Genomic DNA, 20,502 nt, shown 5'->3' with positions numbered 1-20,502 from the left:
CATGCCTCCATCCTTAAACTCTGTGCTATTATCTCCTCCTGTGCAGGTTTGCCCTTGTCTTAAAGAATGAAGGAATGAATGAGTTATCGAATAAACGATGGAGAGAGACAATTTCCTGTGGCCTAGAGATCAGGAGACTAAACTCAGAGAAAATCCCAGAGCATCAAGAATGAGTTAAAAAGAATCCAATCTGGGGGTCAGAAGCCTAGTGACTGAATTGTACCCTCAAATATGAAATGAGGCTAGGGCAAAGGTCACATGTGCCTCGCCAAACTGGTCGGGGGGAAGGGAACAAACATTTATTGGGCCTACTATGTGCCAGACTCTGTGCCAAGCGCTTGACAAACATGATTTCATTTGATCAGATCAAGGTTCCCAAATCGGCAGGTTTCGTTTTGTTACTTATTTCAATGAATGCGCTATTTGGCAGGCCCCCTCTCCCCCTCCCCTCCCCCCATCCGGCAAGAACTCAGCGAAATCGTTGGAGTAGTTTACATGGCTCCCATTAAATAGAATAGACCAGATCTTGTGGTCTGGCATTTCACTTTCCTACAATGAATGGATCTGGCCCCAGACTATGGAAGACTTACATAGACAGAGGGAGGAGACAAGAGAAGTAAGAGGACAAGTTCTTTTGAAAACACATCATAAATCCAAGTCAGAAGTTGTTTATGTGGGTGTGTATATTAGGGTTACGGTGTAAGGGGGGGTTGAGGGAGGGGCCATCTCGGTTACAGAATAATCCTCATGTCATCTTTTCTTAGATGACAAATAATAGAGACCCATTTAGTGAATCATAGGTGGTTTCCCCCAGTCCCACTCTGGCTGTGACTCATCCTGCAACATAATAAAGAGGAGCAGGAAAGAGGTTATCAATAACACCCAGGACAAAGCCATGGCCCCACAAAAGCTGACCCAGTCAGACAACTGAGCAGTTGGAAATGTGCTAAACCAGAGGAGGAGGAGAACAAGGAGAAGGAGTGGGCAGATAAGAATCCTCTTCTACAGAGGAGGCAGATTTTAGGCCAGCTGAGTGGAGAGCCTTCCCTGGGTAAGTTTGGAGAGCAAGCCATCTTGGGGGCTTGGGGGAGCCAAACTGGCATTTTCTTATCCAGTGCTTTCAAGCTAGACCTTCTTTTGAAACTATTTCTTTTATTCAAGTTTTCTTATGCAAGATGACTAATCTGGTCATGTTTTACATAATTGCACATATATAACCTATATCTGATTGCTTGCTGCCTCAGGGAGGACAGGAGGGAGGGAAGGAAAGAGAATTTGGAACTCAAAACTTGAAATAAAAATGCTTATTATTATTATTGTTTTTAAAAGGAAAGAGAAAAAAGTCTATTGACTGCCTCTGGTCACCTGTTCTAAAGAGCTGCCCCTGCAGTAGCTGCTGCAGGAGGCTTTCCTATTGAGGGATGTGCAATGAGTAAGACCTTTGGTTTGTCAACTTGTATTCAGTGAATTAAGCATTAAGGTGATTTCTGATAGCTAAAAGGTTTTCTGTTCCTGTTGCTTCCCAATTAAGATTTCCATCTATAAAATGGGAGTAATAAAACCTGGAACCTGTCCCAAAGGACTATGGGGAGGCTCAAAGGAGACCTGAGGTATCAAGTAGTTTAGGGTGCCTCCCTAAATTTTTCCCTGGCCCAGGAAAGCTTTAGAAATCTAGTACAGGGAAATGGGCAGTCTGCATCCCTGGATTTTCTGCTTTATATTATTATTGATGATCATCGAAGTATCATGTGGTAAAGTGCTGCCTACTTTTAACCAAACAGATTATGCTTGATGAGCCCATATAAAACGTATGTCTTCTGTCCTCTAAGAAGGTGTTTTCCTCCCCAGACTACCAATTGCCTGGTATTCCACCCTGGAGAGATGCATCGGAAGCCAAGATTTCCCAAGTGGGTCTATTATGCCTTCCTCTTTGTGACACTGGGACATAACTGTTCTTCCTCCAGCCAGATAACAGGTAAGCCAGCCAAATGCCAGGTGCCCCTTCTAATCTCTGCTTCATTTGAAAGGGAGTGATCAGATGTTTCTAGTCTACTACACGTCCCTAGCTGAAGTTCCAAAGCAGGCCTGGATACCCTTAGTCCCAAGGCACGTTTCTGCTAAAAGTCACGTTCTTGACCCTTTCTTCTCCATTTCAAATTAACCCCCCCAAAGCAAAGCCCAATGGTTTTCTAGATTCTGTTGGGGAGTGACTAGAAGAGGTGGGTCCTCTGCCTTCTCCAGCTACAGCCCTGTGAGTTGGGATGGCATTTGGTAATTCCAGCAATGATTCATGGCCATCCATAACTGGATAAGAGAGACTCAGTGAGTATATTGTGCTGAACTCAGGAAGGAAGGCAGGGCAGGGCAGGGCAGGGCAGAGGTGGAGAGCTTTCTGTTGGCTTTTTTTTTTTGAGGCAGTTGGGGTTAAGTGACTTGCCCAGGGTCACACAGCTAGTAAGTGTTAAGTGTCTGAGGCCGGATTTGAACTCAGGTCCTCCTGACTCCAGAGCCGGTGCTCTATCCACTGCGCCACCTAGCTGCCCCCTCTGTTGGCTTTTAAAATTTAATTCTCCGAAGAGCCCATCTTACCGAAGTGTGGGGTGAGGGAAGACCAGGCCACCTTTATAACATATGTTAATTGAATAGAAGACAAGGATACTGCCCACCTCCATCTCTTCATCTGAGAGTGCCTTCCCCTCTCAGAATATCTTCCAGTTACTCTGCCTTTTAGAAAACAAGCAGGTGGCACAGTGGAGAGGTCCTTGGCCCTGAATTCAGGAAGGCCTGAGTTCAAATCTGGCCTCAGATACCCTGGGCAAGTCACTTCACCTCTGTCTACCTTGGTTCCCTCATCTGTACAATGAGGGTAATAATAGCAGCTCCATCCCAGGGTTGTTGTGAAGATCAAATGAGATTATATTTGTAAAGTGCCTTAGCACAGTGCCTGGCACATAGTAGGCACTATATAAATATTAGCTATTATTAGGATTATATATCTATAGTTATTTACATGTGGTCTCCCCTGTTAGAATGTGAACTGAGAGTGGGCAGCTAGGTGGCACAGCGGATAGAGCACCGGCCCTGGATTCAGGAGGACCAGAGTTCAAATCTGGCCTCAGATACTTGACACTTTACTAGCTATGTGACCCTGGGCAAGTCACTTAACCCTCATTGCCCCACAAAAAAAAAGAATGTGAACTGAGAGACCTTTATTTTCTCTCCCTCCTCTGGGGGTAAAAACCCTTGTAAAAATATCACAATCAATCGAAATAAATTAGGAGAACTCAGTTTTCCTGAAAGTTCAGTGACTGCCCAGGCTAGCTTGGAAAGGGGAAAGAATTTCGGCTTCAGAATGAAACATTCAGCTCGATGTTGGATAATGGCAGGGCACTGAGCCTCTGGTCTGGTTGCACACTCACTATCAGTGTGCAGGGGATTCCATGGATCAGAGCCTGAGCACTTGGAGGACCTTGGACCTAAGTTATGGGAGCTAGGCTTCCTCTAACTCCCCAGTACTGACAGCTATACTTAGACGTCGTTTGGAGCCTCATGGAATCAGAAACACAAATTGGTGTCTCATTTTTTTCTGAATCCTGGTTAATGGAGGTGAGCCAACAGACTCTCTCAGAACCACTTCTGCTTCTGTCATTTTGGGTAAATGTGGCCTAAGTGCCATCTGCTGGTCAATGATAAGAGCAAGTTCAGGCCACCATGACATCTGCTCTCTCTTTGCCCTGAAGGCTCCAGATTATACCTGGCAGGGAGCCAGGGCTGAGCTCTCTCAGTTAAAATAAGCAAATAGGCAAAGCCAAATGACCTCCCTTGTGAAAAACCTGGCAGCCACCAAGATGGACAGGAAGAAGATTCTGAAGGAAAATGAAGAGGTTGTCAGTGAAAACCCCAAACCCCAACCAAATATGGTGAGAAGAACTTCAAGGAAGCCTCTAGGAAGGAAGAGAATTAGTTTTATGAGGCAATTTTGAAAGGAAGGTTTTTGTGGCTTTTGCTGGAAGAGGAACAGGTCATTTGCATTTCTTTGTGAAGGGGAAAACTAGATTTCCTAACTCAAAATTCCCCTCTTGTATTGTACCTTCAAGGCTTGAATCTATCCCACGTAGTCTACTATGCGGGATACAGAGTCTACTTCAACTCCAGTTGAAGTCACTCCTAGGGCTGGAAAGAACCACAGAGACCACCTAGTCTGGTTCCTTCATTTGACTCATTGGGAAACTGATACCCAAAGAGAAGAAATGACTTGTCCAAGGTGATAGAGCTAAAAAGGGTCACAGCTGAGGCTAGAACATCGGTCATCTGACTTCCCTTCTTCTACGACACAGTGTTCAATATTCATCAATTAAATAGAGGGAGAGACACACACAGAGATTGGAATCAGCTCAAAGCTGTTATAACCTGGACACCACCAAAGTTATTTGTCTCCATATCCTCAGTGCCCAACACATAGAAGATGCTGACTGATTAATAGAACTTGATGCTATGCTGGACTGTATCTCAGACTGATTATTTCCTGTATTTTAGTGATGCTTTTCCAACTGGATGGGAATTGCCAACTCTGTGGAGGAAGGGACTAGGATTTATGCTTTGATGCCTCTATTCCCTTCTTCCCCTACCCCCAACACAACCACCCCAGTGGACACAGTACATGCCCATAGTCAATGCAATCTAACTCCTTATTAGCTGACTGGCCATTGCCAGTGACGTACTCCTAGTTTTGGAAGGGTTATGTGGCTAACAAGCAATGTGGTAGCTCTTATATTTTCATATGCTTTTATTCCCAGGGAAATGTTGATACTTTTTTAAGGAATTGTGTCTTAGAGCATTCAAGAAGAGGATTCTAATGGAGTTCATGACTAAGAGCATGTGAAGGTGCCATATGTTGAATGATGGGCACTTGCTCAGGCAAAGTTGTGTTCATTGCAATAGTTATTCTCCTGAATAGCTGGATGCAAATCAGGTCTGGATGATAATTGGAACCCTCCTGGAATCCTCCCCTTATCAGTCTAAGAGGCCTGTTGTCAACAAATGATTCCTTTTTAGTGTGAAAACCTAGCCCTTTTTGTTGTCCGAAAATAAGAGACACATCTTTATTCATAGCTAGCAAGAACCTGAGTTTCAGACCCTTTGCAAAGGCAGCTGGGGCTGTCACCGCTGACCCTGTTTGTCTTTCAGTGGATCCTCCTCATAATCTGAAGATTGTGGATCCCGGATTTTTAGGTCATCTAAATTTGCAGTGGGAGCCCCCGCTAACGTTGAGCATGTTACAGCACTGTACGGTAGCATATGAATTGAGATACCGGAACACTGACAGTGAAGACTGGCAGGTAAGAAAACTGGGTCTCTTCTTGTTGGTTCCAGTTGTTTAGGTGATGGGAAATGGAGTGCTACTATCCACTTTCCTGGGGAGTTGGGACTATTCACTCTATAAGTAACTTCCCCAAAGTCATGGCTTCAGTGAAAGGCAGAAAAGGCCTTTGATGGAGGCTGTCTGCCTCAGACTCAGGCTTCTATCCACTATGCCATTATTGTCTCTTAAATACTGACTGGAGTAAAAGAAAGCCAGCCCCAAGCTGCAGTGGTGCTAAGTCCCCCTGTGATCCATCTATCAGCAAATAGTCTTCAGGCTACAGAAGCTCCCTTAGGTTCAGTATCTCCAGATGCCAGGGTTCTCTTGAGGACCAACCAAACCTTGTGATGGTTTACAGGCACCTGGACCACTGACATTGCTTAGGGTATCATGGATGAGAAGGCTTTTTTTGAGCTTGGTTGGAACTTCAGTGTAAGAAAATAAGATCTGGGAGCAGCTAAGTGGCGCAGTGGATAAAGCACTGGCCCTGGATTCAGGAGGACCTGAGTTCAAATCTGGCCTCAGACACTTGACACTTACTAGCTGTGTGACCCTGGGCAAGTCACTTAACCCTCAGTGCCCCGCAAAAAAAAGAAAATAGGGCCTACAACCTAGTCATACCTACCAGACAATTTAGAATGTGTGGTTTGGAGGGAGGTGGGAGATACAGGGAGCAGGGGAGGAAGAGAAGGGTGAATTATACTCTTGCTCTTTACCCTCATGATAGGTCAGTCATTCAAGGCTAAGTACTAACTTCCTAGGAGGGGTAGACCACTCTGCCCAGGTTTTACCCTCACTGCCTGTCTTTACTTTCTGTGATGCCTGAAATTGTCATTGCGCATACATATAGGAGTGTACATCTTTGTATCTGTCTGTATCTGTATGTCATCTCTATCTATATCATTGATATATTTATTCTATTATCATCTATAGAGCTATATCCTCTATATATCTGTCATCTACATATCTATATCTATCTATCTATTTATTCTATTATCATCTATATTATCTATTTATTCTATTATCACTATATTGTCTATTCTTTATCATCTATATTGTCTATCTATTTATTCTATTATCATCTATATATCTGTGTCATCTACATATCTATTTATTCTGTTATCTATATTATCTGTTTATATCTATTATTTTCTATATATCTATATATCATCTATATATTTATGCCTTTTATCATCTATATATTTATGTCTATTATCATATACATATCTGCTTATCTACATTGAGTAGATATTGTCTAGAGAGCATGGAAATTGTTTTTTTGTTGTTGTTTTTGTTTTTTTTAGTGAGGCAGTTGGGGTTAAGTGACTTGCCCAGGGTCACACAGCTAGTAAGTGTTAAGTGTCTGAGGCCGGATTTGAACTCAGGTACTCCTGACTCCAGGGCCAGTGCTCTATCCACTGCGCCACCTAGCTGCCCCAAGAGAACATGGAAATTGTTAAGTGGTACTACCCTCTGTAGGATTTTATTTTTTCCCTGATAAAATGAAGGTTGATAGCCTTTCGAATGATCTCAGTGACTAGCATGATATATGGAGTATGGACTATGCCAGAAATGTATCTGGGACATTTTTTCTGATAGCTATCAAGAGTGTCTTAAAAAGTGGGAGCTGTCCAGGATACTAATGATTCCCAGGGCCTTGTTATATAGTTCTTTATTCCAAGGCTGCTTCAGAACTTGACTGTCATTTTTTTCTAAAAATCAAATTAGACCATCATTACGAAGAAGTTAAATTTTGAAGATGGCTTTGACCTCAACCAGGGAGTTGAAGCAAAAATTCAAACGCTCCTGACAGGCCACTGCACCAATGGATCGGATGTTCACAGCAAATGGACACAGACTTCTTTCTGGATTCCCTTGCAAGGTTAGGAGATGGCTTTCCTTCAGAATCTTGCTACCGAAGGATTTCAGTGAGATACACAAAAATGTAAGGCAGACAGACTTGCAGCTGGCCCAGTGCTTCTAAATATTCTCCAGTGCACTCATCACCCTATTTCAGGGTGAGGACTCTGAGGCCTTGCTACATCCTCACTCTGCAAAGAATGATGGAGTCACAGGACCTTGCCTGGTAATGCAAAGGCAAGAAAACATTGCAAGGAAACAAAGTCATCTACCCCTTCCTCAGTTATCTAGAAGTTTGAATCAACCAGAATATACCACACCAGCCAGCTGAGGTGGTCATTATACTTAGGGTTAGATTTTAGCTCTTTGCTCTTCACCTCCTGCATATTATTCAGTTACTCTAATAAGAATGACCACCCTGGCTATTTCAGAGGGGGGTGTTGACATGTCTCCAAACATTCATTCCTGGGATGTTCCCTGGATGCCCTTTTTTCCCAGACTTCCAATTTACCCCTCTAAAGGAAGACTATAGGTAGCTTCTAAAGAGATGATAGATCCATAAGCCTAGTCAGCATTTCCAGCTTAGACAACTCATCCTGAAACAACATGGCCCCAAAGGTCTTGTCAAGGGGAGGAGTGAAAGAACATTAGACATTTTACTATTCCAATACTAGTGGTTTCTGGGAAGTGCAATGAATGATGATAATGCTGAACACTGACATAGCCCTTCAGATACATTTATATTTGAGCCTCACAGCTTTTCTTATGGTACTCAACAGTGAGGAGTTCTTTATGTGGTAGGGTGGGAAGGCAATCTAGCGATTTTATTGGCAAAGGGAACTCCTGGTGTGGTAAATCCTTCCACTGATACAGGTAGGCAACTCTGAAAATGTCTTGCCTTAGAAAGTTGCCTGGGCACTGAGGGGTTCCACAGCCAGTAGGTATCAGAGGCAGAACTTGAACCGGGTCTTCCCATCTCCACTTTTGTTGCCTTTTGAGGTGAGCGTTTTGTAGGGAAGGAAACTGAAGCTCAGAAAGAGGTAAGTGACTTGCCTGGAGTCCCAGAGCTAGTTACTGGTACAGGCAGAATGCACACATGAGTCTCTAACTAGAAGAAGGTGACTCATGTGATACCACAGCACTCAGGAAACAATTGCTTAAGGGCACTGGAGTTCACTGGAAAGAAAAACAATTCTCAATTCTTCTGGAAATGTAGACCCACCAATCATAGTCCCCTGGAGCTTGTACTTTTGTGAAATTTGAAACTCCTCTCCAGCTTAGTAGCCTTTGTGTGGGCAGAGATTAGGGCTAATATCCACTTCCGCAGAGCTTTTGTATGTCACAGGCCCAGACTGGAAAATCGTCCGATGATGTTGATGGTTATGTGAGACAGAAGGATGACTAAAGAAAGTGACGGAAGTTGCAGAGCGCCGTAGCCTTTCTGACATTCTAAGGGCTTATCGTTTCTCCATTTCACAGGAGAACCAGAGACCAAGATCCGGGAAATGCAGTGTATCTATTATAACTGGAAATCTCTACACTGCACTTGGGAACCAGGAGAAAAAATTCCTGAAGGGGCAAATTACAATTTGTATTATTGGTGAGTATTGATTGGTTAAGTGAGATGCCTCTAAGGGAAAAAAAAAACAACCCAAAATGGTTTCTACACTGTGAATGAGGGACGTTCAGGTGAGATCATCTTCTGTTATTTGTTGGAGCCCTTGGTTAACGATAGTTTGGAATTGTTTCTAGGCCACAGGAGCCATCTGGTCCATCCTCCTCGTTTTACATTTGAGACCTAGAACAGAGAAGTGACTGGTCCAAGGTCACACAGGTAGGAAGTGACAGAGCTGGGAGTTGAGCCCAGATTCCTTGCATCCCGAGCCAATGCTTTGTTGTGTTTAGATTGATCGTTGGAAATAGGTACATATGAAGGAGTAGGAGCCAGACCTTGACACATAGGTCTGGTCACTGGGAAGACCTTTGTATTAGATGATCTGAAGGATGTAATCATTCTTACTAGGGAGAAGTCACTTCTTCCGTATCATATAGACAGATAGATTTATAATTGGAGAGGTTTTCACATTGTGGGGATCCTGGCTTTAAATCCATTCATTAGCTCAATGAGCATTCAAGAAGTACCTAATGGGTGCCAGGGATTGTGCTGTTGCTGCCCTCAAAAAGCTTCCATTCTACTAAACGGAAGGAGTGCGTAGGAGGAAGAGAGGAACAATGTGGACACACATTAGTACATAGGAACTATAGACAAAAGAAATACAAAGCAACGAGGCAGGGGATCATGAAAGACCAATGTAGTAAGTGGCACTTGACCTGAGCATTGAAGGTAGTTAGAGATTCTGAGAGGCAGAGGGGAGGAGGCACAATCTAGACTGCAGGTGGGAGACAGCGGGTGGAATGTCATGGCTGGAAACAGCAAGAAGACCAGTCTGGCCGGACTTTAGCATGTGCAAAGGTAAATAATGTGCAATGAGTCAGAAAAAGCAGGCTTGAGGTGGATTGGAAAAGACCTTAACACACCAGAGTTTATGGTTTATCCTAGAGGCAAGAGGGAGTCCCTTCTAAACCTTCTTCCTCTCCTGTGGTATAGAGGAGGCTTCTCCCAACCCTCAGCAGAGGATCCCATTTCATCCTTGGCTAATAAAAAAGAGGTCATCTGCTTAGAAGTCCCTCCTTCCCCTCTTCTGCATCTCATAGTCCCATGACATCATTCCCCTTTCTATCCTTTACTCCGGCCTTGTATGAAGAGGTGGCCCTTCTCTTCAAAGCTCATGCCCCGTACTTGTCCCATTGATCCTATCCCTTCCTGGCTCTGTTGACAGATTGACCCCATGATAATCCCCTGCCTCCATCTTCAATTACTCCTACTGATTGGCTCATTCCTTGATGCCTACAAAGAAATCCAGGCTTTGGCTATTTGTCCTTAACCCTATTCTTTGCTCTGACTATGGTCCACCCTTTCTTTCCTTCCTTCTTTCCTTCCTTCCTTCCTTCCTTCCTTCCTTCCTTCCTTCCTTCCTTCCTTCCTTCCTTCCTTCCTTCCTTCCTTCCTTCCTTCCTTCTACAACCAAACTAGAAAACACTATCTAGACTCTTGCTTTTGTTTCCTGCTCTCCCACTCAGTTTCAATCCCTTGAAATCTGGCTTCTGATCTCATCACTTAATTGTGACTGGGCTCTCCAAGGTTACCAGTGATCTTATTTTTAGGCCAAGTCTAATGGTCTTTTCTCATTCCTTCTCCTTGACCTCTCTGTAGCATTTGACACTGCTGAGTAATCTTGGGATTTTCCTGGTTCTCCTCCTACTTTCCTGGCCCACCCCTCAGCGTCTTTCACAGGATCATCATCCATTCCAGGCCAAGTTACTGTGGGTGTTTTCCAAGGCTCTGGCCTAGGCTCTTCTTCTCTCTCCTCTTTGCACACTTTCACTCAGTGACTTCATTGACTCCCAGGAGCCTGGTTACTTTCTCTCCCGGCCTTTGAATCCTGACTTCTACAATTACTAGCTGTATGACCTTGAACAAGTCACGATGTCTCTCTGGGCCTCAGTTTCCTCATATATAAAATGAATATTTTGATAATAGCACCTGCGACACAGGATTATGAGAATCAAATGAGATAATATCTGTGAAGTGCTTTGTAAACCTGAAAGAGCTATAAAAATGCTATTCTTATTTTATTTTTATTATTACCTTCATAGGTCACTTCCTCTCTCTGAGCTTTGCTTCTTTATCTGTAAAAGGAGACGTCGGACTAGATCTTTTTCTAGCTCTAACATGCTCGGATTTTCTTCTTGCCCCAGTGAGATAGGTAACGGCAGATAATTCACTTCAACGAAACAGACACGTACACACCTCTGTTAGCAGGGCACTGTGTTGAGCTTAGAGTTACACATAAAGTTTAACTGAGACACAATTCCTGCTCTCTGGTATGGTCAGGCAGGTAGGGAGAATGGAAGTTCTACACCAGTGACTTCCCATCCTCTTGGATTATTAGAGTAGGGCTGCCTTCCCACATTCCTTCTACAGATCCCACTTCCTCTTGCCTCAGTCAGTGGTTTTCTGAGTCACCGAGGCCAAAGCCATTCATCCCCACAATGAGGAGCCTCATTCTAATTAGTCCTTGGACAGTGGGCACATGACTGAGAATATCTGAGCTATAAGGGGCCTTAGAGGTCAAGGACAGCCCCCTCATTTTTGAGATGAGAAAACTGAGGGCCCAGGCAGCTTAAGGGATTTGGGCCAAATCACACATAGCAAGTAATACAGTCAGGGCCTCTAACGCCAAATCCATCGTACCAGGCCATCACCAAGGTGGTGTTCCAGCTTGACAGGTCTTACCATAGCTTCTGTTTTACTTCATTTGTGAGACTTTAGAGGATTACTTTAGTGGGGGATATAGATGACCACAGTATAAAATAATATGTGATAAAAGTATCAGAGGGGCATGATGGTCCGAGGAGGGACAAGAGAAGGGTACTGGGTAAGGCACTGTGCTCAGCACTTAGACATTATTTCATTTGATGCAGGCCAGCCAGGCTATTACTTAATGGGGAGAGAGGGAAGGCTTCCTTAATCAGGGAGCATTTGAATTGGGCTTTAAAGAAAGGGGAGGATTTCAATAGGCATTATCGTGCCCATCATTCCAGAGAGCAACTGGGGCATGGAGAGACTGCCCAAGGTCACACAGTAAAGCCAGTGGCAAAGCTGAGCCTAGTCCAAAAATAGGCCCGTTAGGTGACCATTTTGATAATTACACATTAAAGGAATTGATCACTCCAAATAACTGCTTCAGTATGTTTCTTGTCAGCTGGTGACTTGACCTAGTTTGAAAGGGATTTTCCACTGTTTTTCAGTGAAGGCCAAATTTCACATTGTGAGCTGTTCCGTGGGGGAAGGGGGATTAGGGTGTGGTCAGGCAGGGGAAAACCCTCCAAGATTCAGGTTTTTGTTTTCTGGAGCCTTGAGTGCTGAAAGCCCCCTCTCCTTTGTTTTATTATCAGAAAAGAACTGGTTTTTCTGGGTATCTGGGGCAATTTCTTTTCCAGGACCATAAGTACCATGAGCCCTTCACACTCAGTGAGTGGATCTTCCTCCTTTAATAGCTCCCTGCAGACTGGTCCCTTCATGCCTGTTGCAACCTCTGATGTTTTGTTCCAGCAAAGCCTCTTTACGAGGCAGTTAATGTGATTTCATACTTCAGAAAATAATTGCCCTGTGGCCATGGGAAAAGCTCTTATGAGGCAGATGGTATTTGCATTTGACTAAAACATCAGGTTTGGTCAGAGAAACATCATTCCCTTAGTCATCATGACTGGAGATTTCAATTGTGGAGGCTTCCGTGATGAGGTCTAGGCTGCCTTTTTATGTAGTCACATCATTCATTCTTTTTTTTTTTTTTTTGGCGGGGCAGTGGGGGTTAAGTGACTTGCTCAGGGTCACACAGCTAGTAAGTGTCAAGTGTCTGAGGCTGGATTTGAACTCAGGTCCTCCTGAATCCAGGGCCCGTGCTTTATCCACTTCACCACCTAGCTGCCCCCCACACCATTCATTCTTGGGGCTGAAGGTGGAAGTACCGAAGTCCCAATGAGAACCTGCATTGAAAGCCTTAAACATGTGGGAACTCCCAGGAGGTCACAGAATTATGGAACTGGGTGTAGGCCCAGAGGCCCTCCACTCCAGCCCCTACTTCTACAAGGGCAGAAGCTTTTCCACCCTTTACTCTCTCTTGTGCCCTATGGGGCCAAACACAATGGCTCTAACCCCTCTTTCTGACATGATGACCCTTTAAATACTCTAACCCAGCTCTTAGGTTGTCCCTAAGTCTTGCCTTTTTTCAGCCAAACATACCCTATTGGTGTCTGACTACCAGCATGGGTCCCTTCTCTACCAGCACAGCTCCCAGTCTCTTGACCACTTCATGGATGGCTTTCTGTGGTCAGCCTTGTCATGAGCTTCCCTCCAATTAGCTAGGCTGGTCTTCCCAATGGCAAACAGGATGCATCATCATGTGATATACTCATCCCAGGCCCATACTCAAAGCCTTCTCACTTGGTGTATGACTTTTCAGAGCTTGTCCTTCACTAGCAAAGCCTTCAAGTAGCCTAGGTCCCCTCCATGCTATGATGAGGCATCAGAGAAGGCATTTACCTGTAAATGTACAGTCATGAATCTCAGTATTTCCTTTAGACCTCAGGCTCCAGGTGAAATCAGAGGATCCTAGATTTGGAGTTGGAAAGGAGTTCAAAGGTCATCTAGTCCAGGGCTTCTTGAACTTTTCCCACTCACAACCACTTTTCACCTGAGAAATTTTTACACAACCCCAGGTATATAGGTATATATAACCTTTTAATGTTGCCAAATTTTTGTGACCCCTATATCCAGTTATGTGACACCATAGGGGGTTGTGACCCACAGTTTCAGAAGTTAGGATCTCCTTCATTTTACAGATCAGGTAAATGAGACCTAGAGAGCTTAAGGTACTTGCCCAAGGTCACAGAGGTCAGGCATGGGGCCTATCATTCCAAATCTAGCACTCTTTCCATTGCCCTGCTTTATCTGAATTTGCCAAAAGGCAAAAGTGTTTTGAATTTAACAACTGGAAGTACAGATAAACTGGCTCCAACCATGTCATGCTAATATAGGCAAGTGTTCTACTTGTGCATCCATTATTTTGAGAATCTCCCCCTCATAATAACTCTGTTGCATAGGTAGGAGTCCAGTGATCATCCTCATTTGAGAATTGAGGACACTGAGGTCTACAAAAGTTAAGAGACCTACCTATAACATCATCTAGTTCACTTAAAGGTAGATCTGAGCATAGAATCAAGCCTCCTGACGTCTATCCCAGGCTTCTTTTTTTGTTTGTTTTTTGTTTATTTTTTTGCAGGCAATGGGGGTTAAGTGACTTGCCCAGGGTCACACAGCTAGGAAGTGTCAAGTGTCTGAGGCCGGATTTGAACTCAGGTACTCCTCAATCCAGGGCCAGTGCTTTAACCACTGCACCATCTAGCTGCCCCCTATCCGAGGCTTCTTAATGCTAGACTATGGGATTGAGATTGGGGTCATTCATTTGCCAAATACTAGTGAATGCCCTCTAAGCCTCTCCCACTTCTAAGTTGGTGGAGCAGAGGAGAGGAAAGGAATTGGGGAAACTTCAGGGAGAAGGTAGCTTTTCTTAAAGTTTTCAACATTTATTTTTGTAAAATTTTGAGTTCCACATTTTTCTTCCTCCCTCCTCCCTTGCCCCCTCCCCAAGAAAGCAAGCAATCTGATCTGGGTTATACAGCAAAATCATATTAAACATATTTCCACATTAGTCATGTTATGAGAGAAAAATAAGAACAAAAGGAAAAAATACAAGCAAGAAGAAACAACAACAAAAAAATAAAAACAAAAGTGAAAATAGTATACTTCAATCTGCATTCAGACTCCATCAGTTCTTTCTCTGGATGGGGAGAACATTTTCCATTATGAGTCTTTTGACATTGTCTTGGATCACTGTATTGCTGAGAAGAGTTAAGTCTATCACAGCTGATCATCACACAGTGTTGTTGATACTGTGTACAATGTTATCCTGGTTCTGCTCACTTCACTCAACATCAATTCATGTAAGTCCTCCTTCCAGGTTTCTGTGAAATCCTCCTGCTCATCATTTCTTACAGCACAATAGTATTCCATTACATTCATATACCACAACTTGTTCAGCCATTCTCCAATTGATGGGCATCCCCTCAATTTCCAATTTCTTGCCACCACAAAAAGAACAGCTATAAATATTTTTGTATATGTGGGTCCTTTTCCCTTTTTTATGATGTCTTTGGTATATAGACCTAGTAGTGGTATTCCTGGGTTCAAAGGGTATGCACATGCCTTTTGGGCATGGTTCCAAATTGTTTTCCAGAATGGTTGGATCAGTTAACAACTCCACCAACAAGGCATTAGTGTTTCAATTTCCCCCATCTTCTCCAGCATTTATAATTTTATGTTTTTGTCATAATAGCCAATTGGATAGATATAAGGTAGTATCTCAGAGTAGTTTTCATTTTCATTTCTTTAATCAGTGGTGATCAAGAACATTTTTTTCATATGGCCCTACATAGCTTTAATTTCTTCATTTGAAAACTGCCTGTTCATTTCCTTTGACTATTTCTTAATTGGAGAATGACTTGTATTCTTATACATTTGATTCAGTTCTCTATATAGTTGAGAAATGATACCTTTCTCAGAAACACTGCTTGTAAAAATTGTTTCTCAGCTTTCTGTGTTCCTTCTAATCTTGGTTGCATTGGTTTTGTTTGTGTGAGAAGGTAGCTTTTGAGGTACACACTAAAGACTCTATAAATTTTAAAATGGTGGTAAAAGAGGGGAGGGGATTGCTGGTATAAGGAACAAAAAGAACAGTGGCACACTAATGGAAAAGGAGGAAATGTTGAATGGGAAAAACAAGTAGTTGAATTTGGCTAAAGGGGAGCAGGGGGAGATCTGCCTAGAAGGGGAGGTTGGAGTCAGATTTGGCAGGGCTTTGTTGAATGTCAGGGTAAGAAGTTTGGACTTTAACAAGGCTGCAATTAATCAGAGTGTGGGTATCATTTTATATGATACTCAGCAGCATTTATTCAGGTTTTCTCTCTATGTTGGAAAGTCATCTATGCCCACAAAAATTTCCCTTTATTTCAAGAAGTAGCTGGGTATTATTGATGGAAATTCTGTCAATCTTCAAATGGGAGCCATTATGTAATTAATTCATAACATTTATATGACATCATTTGATTTACTGCATTTTGGGATTTAAAAAATGCCAAATGGGGGCAGCTAGGTGGCATAGTGGATAGAGCACTGGCCCTGGATTCAGGAGGACCTGAGTTCAAATCTGGCCTCAGACACTTAACACTTACTAGCTGTGTGACCCTGGGCAAGTCACTTAACCCCAATTGCCTCACCAAAAAAAAATGCCAAATGTCATGGTAACCTGTGATGTATTAATTGCATGTTAAAAGCATTAGGGAACACTTTCTGACATGTCATGGGCATGAATTGATCATAGAATCAGGAAGGTTTCACTTAGTGGACCGTTGTTCCTTTCTTTCAGTGACACTTAGTCCATCAGCAAGGGGAGTCTAGGTAATGTGACTTAGGAAAGAGGGGCAGCCTGGAAGTCTCAGAGTTTATCTTGGGCTGTTAGTAAAAAGAGAATGACTAGAGAAGTGGAAAGAATACTGGATTTGGAATCAGGAGGTCTGGGTTCACCTCTACAGGCTATCACTTACCAGCTGTGCATGGTTGGGTGGGTTCTTTGGCCTCTCGGGCCCTTCAGAATGGGTATGCTAATGCCTTCAGGACCCGGGTTGGTGTGAGGAAAATGCCTTTGTCAGTGTGAGCTGTTCTTATTCTTTATCACTGGGGGGATAGAATAAAGAGAGACCAAAAGGGTCACCCAGTAGATTGAGGATTGAGATAAGGCAGAACTTCAGAATGCCTGCTTGTCACAAGGGCCGGCTGGGAAGATCATCTTTCAACTTGGGGTAGACATCCATGGAGGGAAGGTAGTCTGAGTTCACTTTGCAGGGGAATGAGGTAAATGACCTATGATCCTTTCCAGGCCCCAAACTTAGAATGTCCCAGATGAATTGACAATCACACTGAATTTCTGAGTGTCTGCGTAAAGCATTTATGCTTATCAGTAGCTTTTTAGTTTGAGACTTAATGATACCAGGAGAAATAGTTGAGAAGAGGAGGAAAAGGAATCACATAAAGAAATGGAGGTAGATACACAGGGAATTCTTTTTTTGAGGGGGCGGGGGGCAGAGCAATGAGGGTTAAGTGACTTGCCCAGGGTCACACAGCTACTAAGTGTCAAGTGTCTGAGGTCAGATTTGAACTCAGGTCCTCCTGAATACAGGGCAGGTTCTTTAGCCACTGCGCCATCTAGCTGCCCAACACAGGGAATTCTTAACTGACATCAATTTTTTTTTTTTAAGTGAGGCAATTGGGGTTAAGTGACTTGCCCAGGGTCACAGAGCTAGTAAGTGTTAAGTATCTGAGGTCGGATTTGAACTCAGGTACTCCTGACTCCAAGGTCGGTGCTCTATCGACTGTGCCACCTAGCCACCCCATGACATCAGTTTTTAATAGACAGAAGATGGACACGGAGCAGATGTTCTGGTAGCTGTATACATACAGTGGTGTGACAGGGTTCAGAATCAGCTGGATGTAGAGGGGAAAGTTAAGCACCACCAAAAGGATTTGGGGTTTACCTGTGTGTTTGTTTATTTGAGCTTTGGGGGGAAGATAGGAAAATCCAATAAGGGATAGAGGGCTCTGGTCGATGAGCTGCCAACAATCTGACCAACAGAAGAAAAGGTGGAGCTGCTGAACTCTTGGTTTATGTTTTAAATTGGATTTTCAATTAAAAATTGAACTCTTCTTGTTTTACTTTTGTTTTCTCTCAAAAGGAGAATGGTCTGGGGCAGCTAGGTGGTGTAGTGGATAAAGCACTGATCCTAGATTCAGGGGGACCTGAGTTCAAATCCGGCCTCAGACACTTGACACTTACTAGCTGTGTGACCCTGGGCAAGTCACTTAACCCCCCATTGCCCCTCAAAAAAAAGGAAAAAAAAAGGATAATGGTCTTTGGAATGTAAAGGACAGAACAAACCCAGCTAATGGGGAATCGATGGCCAAGTTAAGTAGGAAGGTAGTAAAAGAGTGGAACCTAGCTGTTCTGCATAAGTTCAAGTTGGCAGGTCCAGATGAACTACATCCTCAAGTACTGTAATTCCTTGGTAGACATGATTCCACTGTCAGTGACTTGTGTATCCCAGGCATCTTTCTAAAACTGGAAGTTGTAGAGGAGTTATGAACCTGCATTAGTAGGTGGAGTTTCCTGATCCAAAGAGTTCCCTGTACCAATGAAATCACTGGTCTAGTGCCTCTCCCTAACCCCAGGGCTAATGGGAGAAGTAGCCAAGGTCCAGAAAAGGGCATGGTTCCTGCTTTGTGGAAAAGGGAAGAGAATAGATTATACAAGCAGTAGGCCCATGAGCCTGACTTCAGTTGCTGGAGAAGTTGTGGGACATATTATTAAAGGGATGGCTATTGAATTTATAGAAAAGCCACCAGTGATCATGGAAAGGTACGATGGCTTCAGCTGGAACAAGTCATACTAGACTAACCTTATTTCCTTTTATGACGGGGATACTAGACTGGTAGATCAGAAGAATTCTGTAGATATCATACCTAGGTGGTAGCAGGGATGTTGGGTAAACAAGAGTCCAGTTGAGGACGTGTAGAACTAGCCAAATGACTCAACCCAAAGCTTGGCGGAAAGCCTCTTGGTGTATGTACCAGGCACCTGTCCCTTGGCTCTGTGCCATAGAACATGTTTATCACTGACTCAGCTAAATGCATCAGAGTCATGCTTAGCAAAGGTGAAGATGATGCAGGTTTTGGAGCCAGGTCAAAGTTCAAGTCACTTCCAAGCAGCTTTGTGTGTGTGCTCACAACGAGAGTGCAGAAGGGAAGGAAAAAGCTGGATTTGTCACCAAAGTTCTATAAGGCCCTGTCTGTGACATTTAAGAGGTCTGGCAACTGAGCACGTGGCCTGTGGCAGATGTCAAGGAAGCCACCTTTCTTTAGAAAAATCTGAACCTGGGGGCAACTAGGTGGTGCAGTGGATAAAGCACTGGCCCTGGATTCAGGAAGACCTGAATTTAAATCCGGACTCTGACACTTGACACTTACGAGCTGTGTGACCCTGGGCAAGTCACTTAACCCTCATTGCCCTGCAAAAAAAAGAAAAGAAAAAAATCTGAGCCTAACAAACAGCAAATCAAATAAGCATTTCCATATACACGGTTGAATGGATGTTGAAAGTTGTACAGGAAACTAGGGATCTCTATTACATAGAGTTTACATGAGAATAATATTTACACTGAGCCTATAAAATAAAATGATTCACTTGTTTCTTAGGTAAAAGAGGAAAATGAACGGATGCCTGTCAGTTGGGGAATGGCTAAACAAGTTGTGGTGTATGTTTGTGATGGAATACCACTGTGGAATAAGAAATGATGAGCTTGATGATTTTAGAAAAATATGGAAAGACTTTTACAAAATAATGAAGAGTGAAATGAGTAGAACCAAGGAAACATTGTATACAGTAACAGCAATATTGTTTGAAGAGTAAATGTGGGGCAGCTAGGTGGTGCAGGGGCAGCTAGGTGGTGCAGTGGATAAAATACCGGCCCTGGATTCAGGAGTACCTGAGTTCAAATCCGGCCTCAGACACTTGACACTTACTAGCTGTGTGACCCTGGGCAAGTCACTTAACCCTCATTGCCCAGCCAAAAAAAAAAAAAAAAGAGAGTAAATGTGAGGGGCAGCTAGGTGGCACAGTGGATAAAGCACCGGCCCTGGATTCAGGAGGACCTGAGTTCAAATCCGGCCTCAGACACTTGACACTTACTAGCTGTGTGATCCTGGGCAAATCACTTAACTCTCATTGTCCTGACCTCCCTCCCCCCAAAAGAGTAACTGCTTAAAAAACCCAAGTTATTCTGAGTATTATAAATATTCATATTAACTATAAAGGGCCCATGAAGTAAGATGTTCTCTGCATCCAGGGAAAGAGCTGACATCTATCTATATCTATCTGTCTATCTATCTATCTATCTATCTATCTATCTATCTATCTATCTATCTATCTATCTATCTATCTATCTATCTATCTACATACACACACACACACATACACACATATTTATCTCTAATGGTAGCCATCTCTGGAGGTGGGGCAGGAAGGGAAAACAAAAGAAAGTTACATGATAACTTGTATATTTAAAAGGAATAGCAAGTTGTATATAACAGTATATAATAGATCTGCAAGCCTCTTTTTAATTCTATTCCACTTTATAGTGGAAATGCTTGTTTTATTTCTTAGGTTCAGAATAAACAAAAACAAAAAGAGGAGATCAAAGTCTTGCCTTCCTTAACGTTTATCTTTATAGGTATGAAGGCCTAGACCATGCTCTCCAGTGTGCTGACTACATAGAATCTAATGGAAGACATGTTGGATGCCGGTTTCCAAGCATGGAGTTTGCAGAGTATCGAGATTTCAACATCTGTGTCAATGGATCTTCATTAGCCCTTCCCTTGAGGGCCACCTACTTTTCTTTTCATCTTCAAAATATAGGTAAAGACAATGAAATGATTAAATCTTTCATCTGTTTGAGTGGGAACATTTCTGTTCCCAGTTGTTCCTGATGAT

The 20,502-nt window shown here is 43.2% G+C and overlaps 1 protein-coding gene across 3 annotated transcripts in view; it reads left to right on the top strand.

Annotated features, from left to right (window-relative positions):
• Positions 1–20,502, top strand: part of IL13RA2 (interleukin 13 receptor subunit alpha 2) — a 45,126-nt gene that overhangs the window by 9,360 nt on the left and 15,264 nt on the right. For all 3 annotated transcript variants that reach the window (XM_043973663.1, XM_043973662.1, XM_043973664.1), the window contains exons 2-6: positions 1,849–1,975; positions 5,188–5,339; positions 7,091–7,244; positions 8,702–8,822; positions 20,243–20,427. In XM_043973663.1, the coding sequence (XP_043829598.1) occupies positions 1,882–1,975; positions 5,188–5,339; positions 7,091–7,244; positions 8,702–8,822; positions 20,243–20,427 (706 nt within the window). In that variant the 5' untranslated portion in view covers positions 1,849–1,881. The remainder of the gene's footprint in view (positions 1–1,848; positions 1,976–5,187; positions 5,340–7,090; positions 7,245–8,701; positions 8,823–20,242; positions 20,428–20,502) is intronic.

This window comes from Dromiciops gliroides, chromosome X (genome assembly GCF_019393635.1).
Source record: "Dromiciops gliroides isolate mDroGli1 chromosome X, mDroGli1.pri, whole genome shotgun sequence".
NCBI lineage: Eukaryota > Metazoa > Chordata > Mammalia > Microbiotheria > Microbiotheriidae > Dromiciops > Dromiciops gliroides.
Note: the sequence above shows the minus strand (reverse complement) of the source record. Positions and strands in the feature narration are given on the sequence as shown.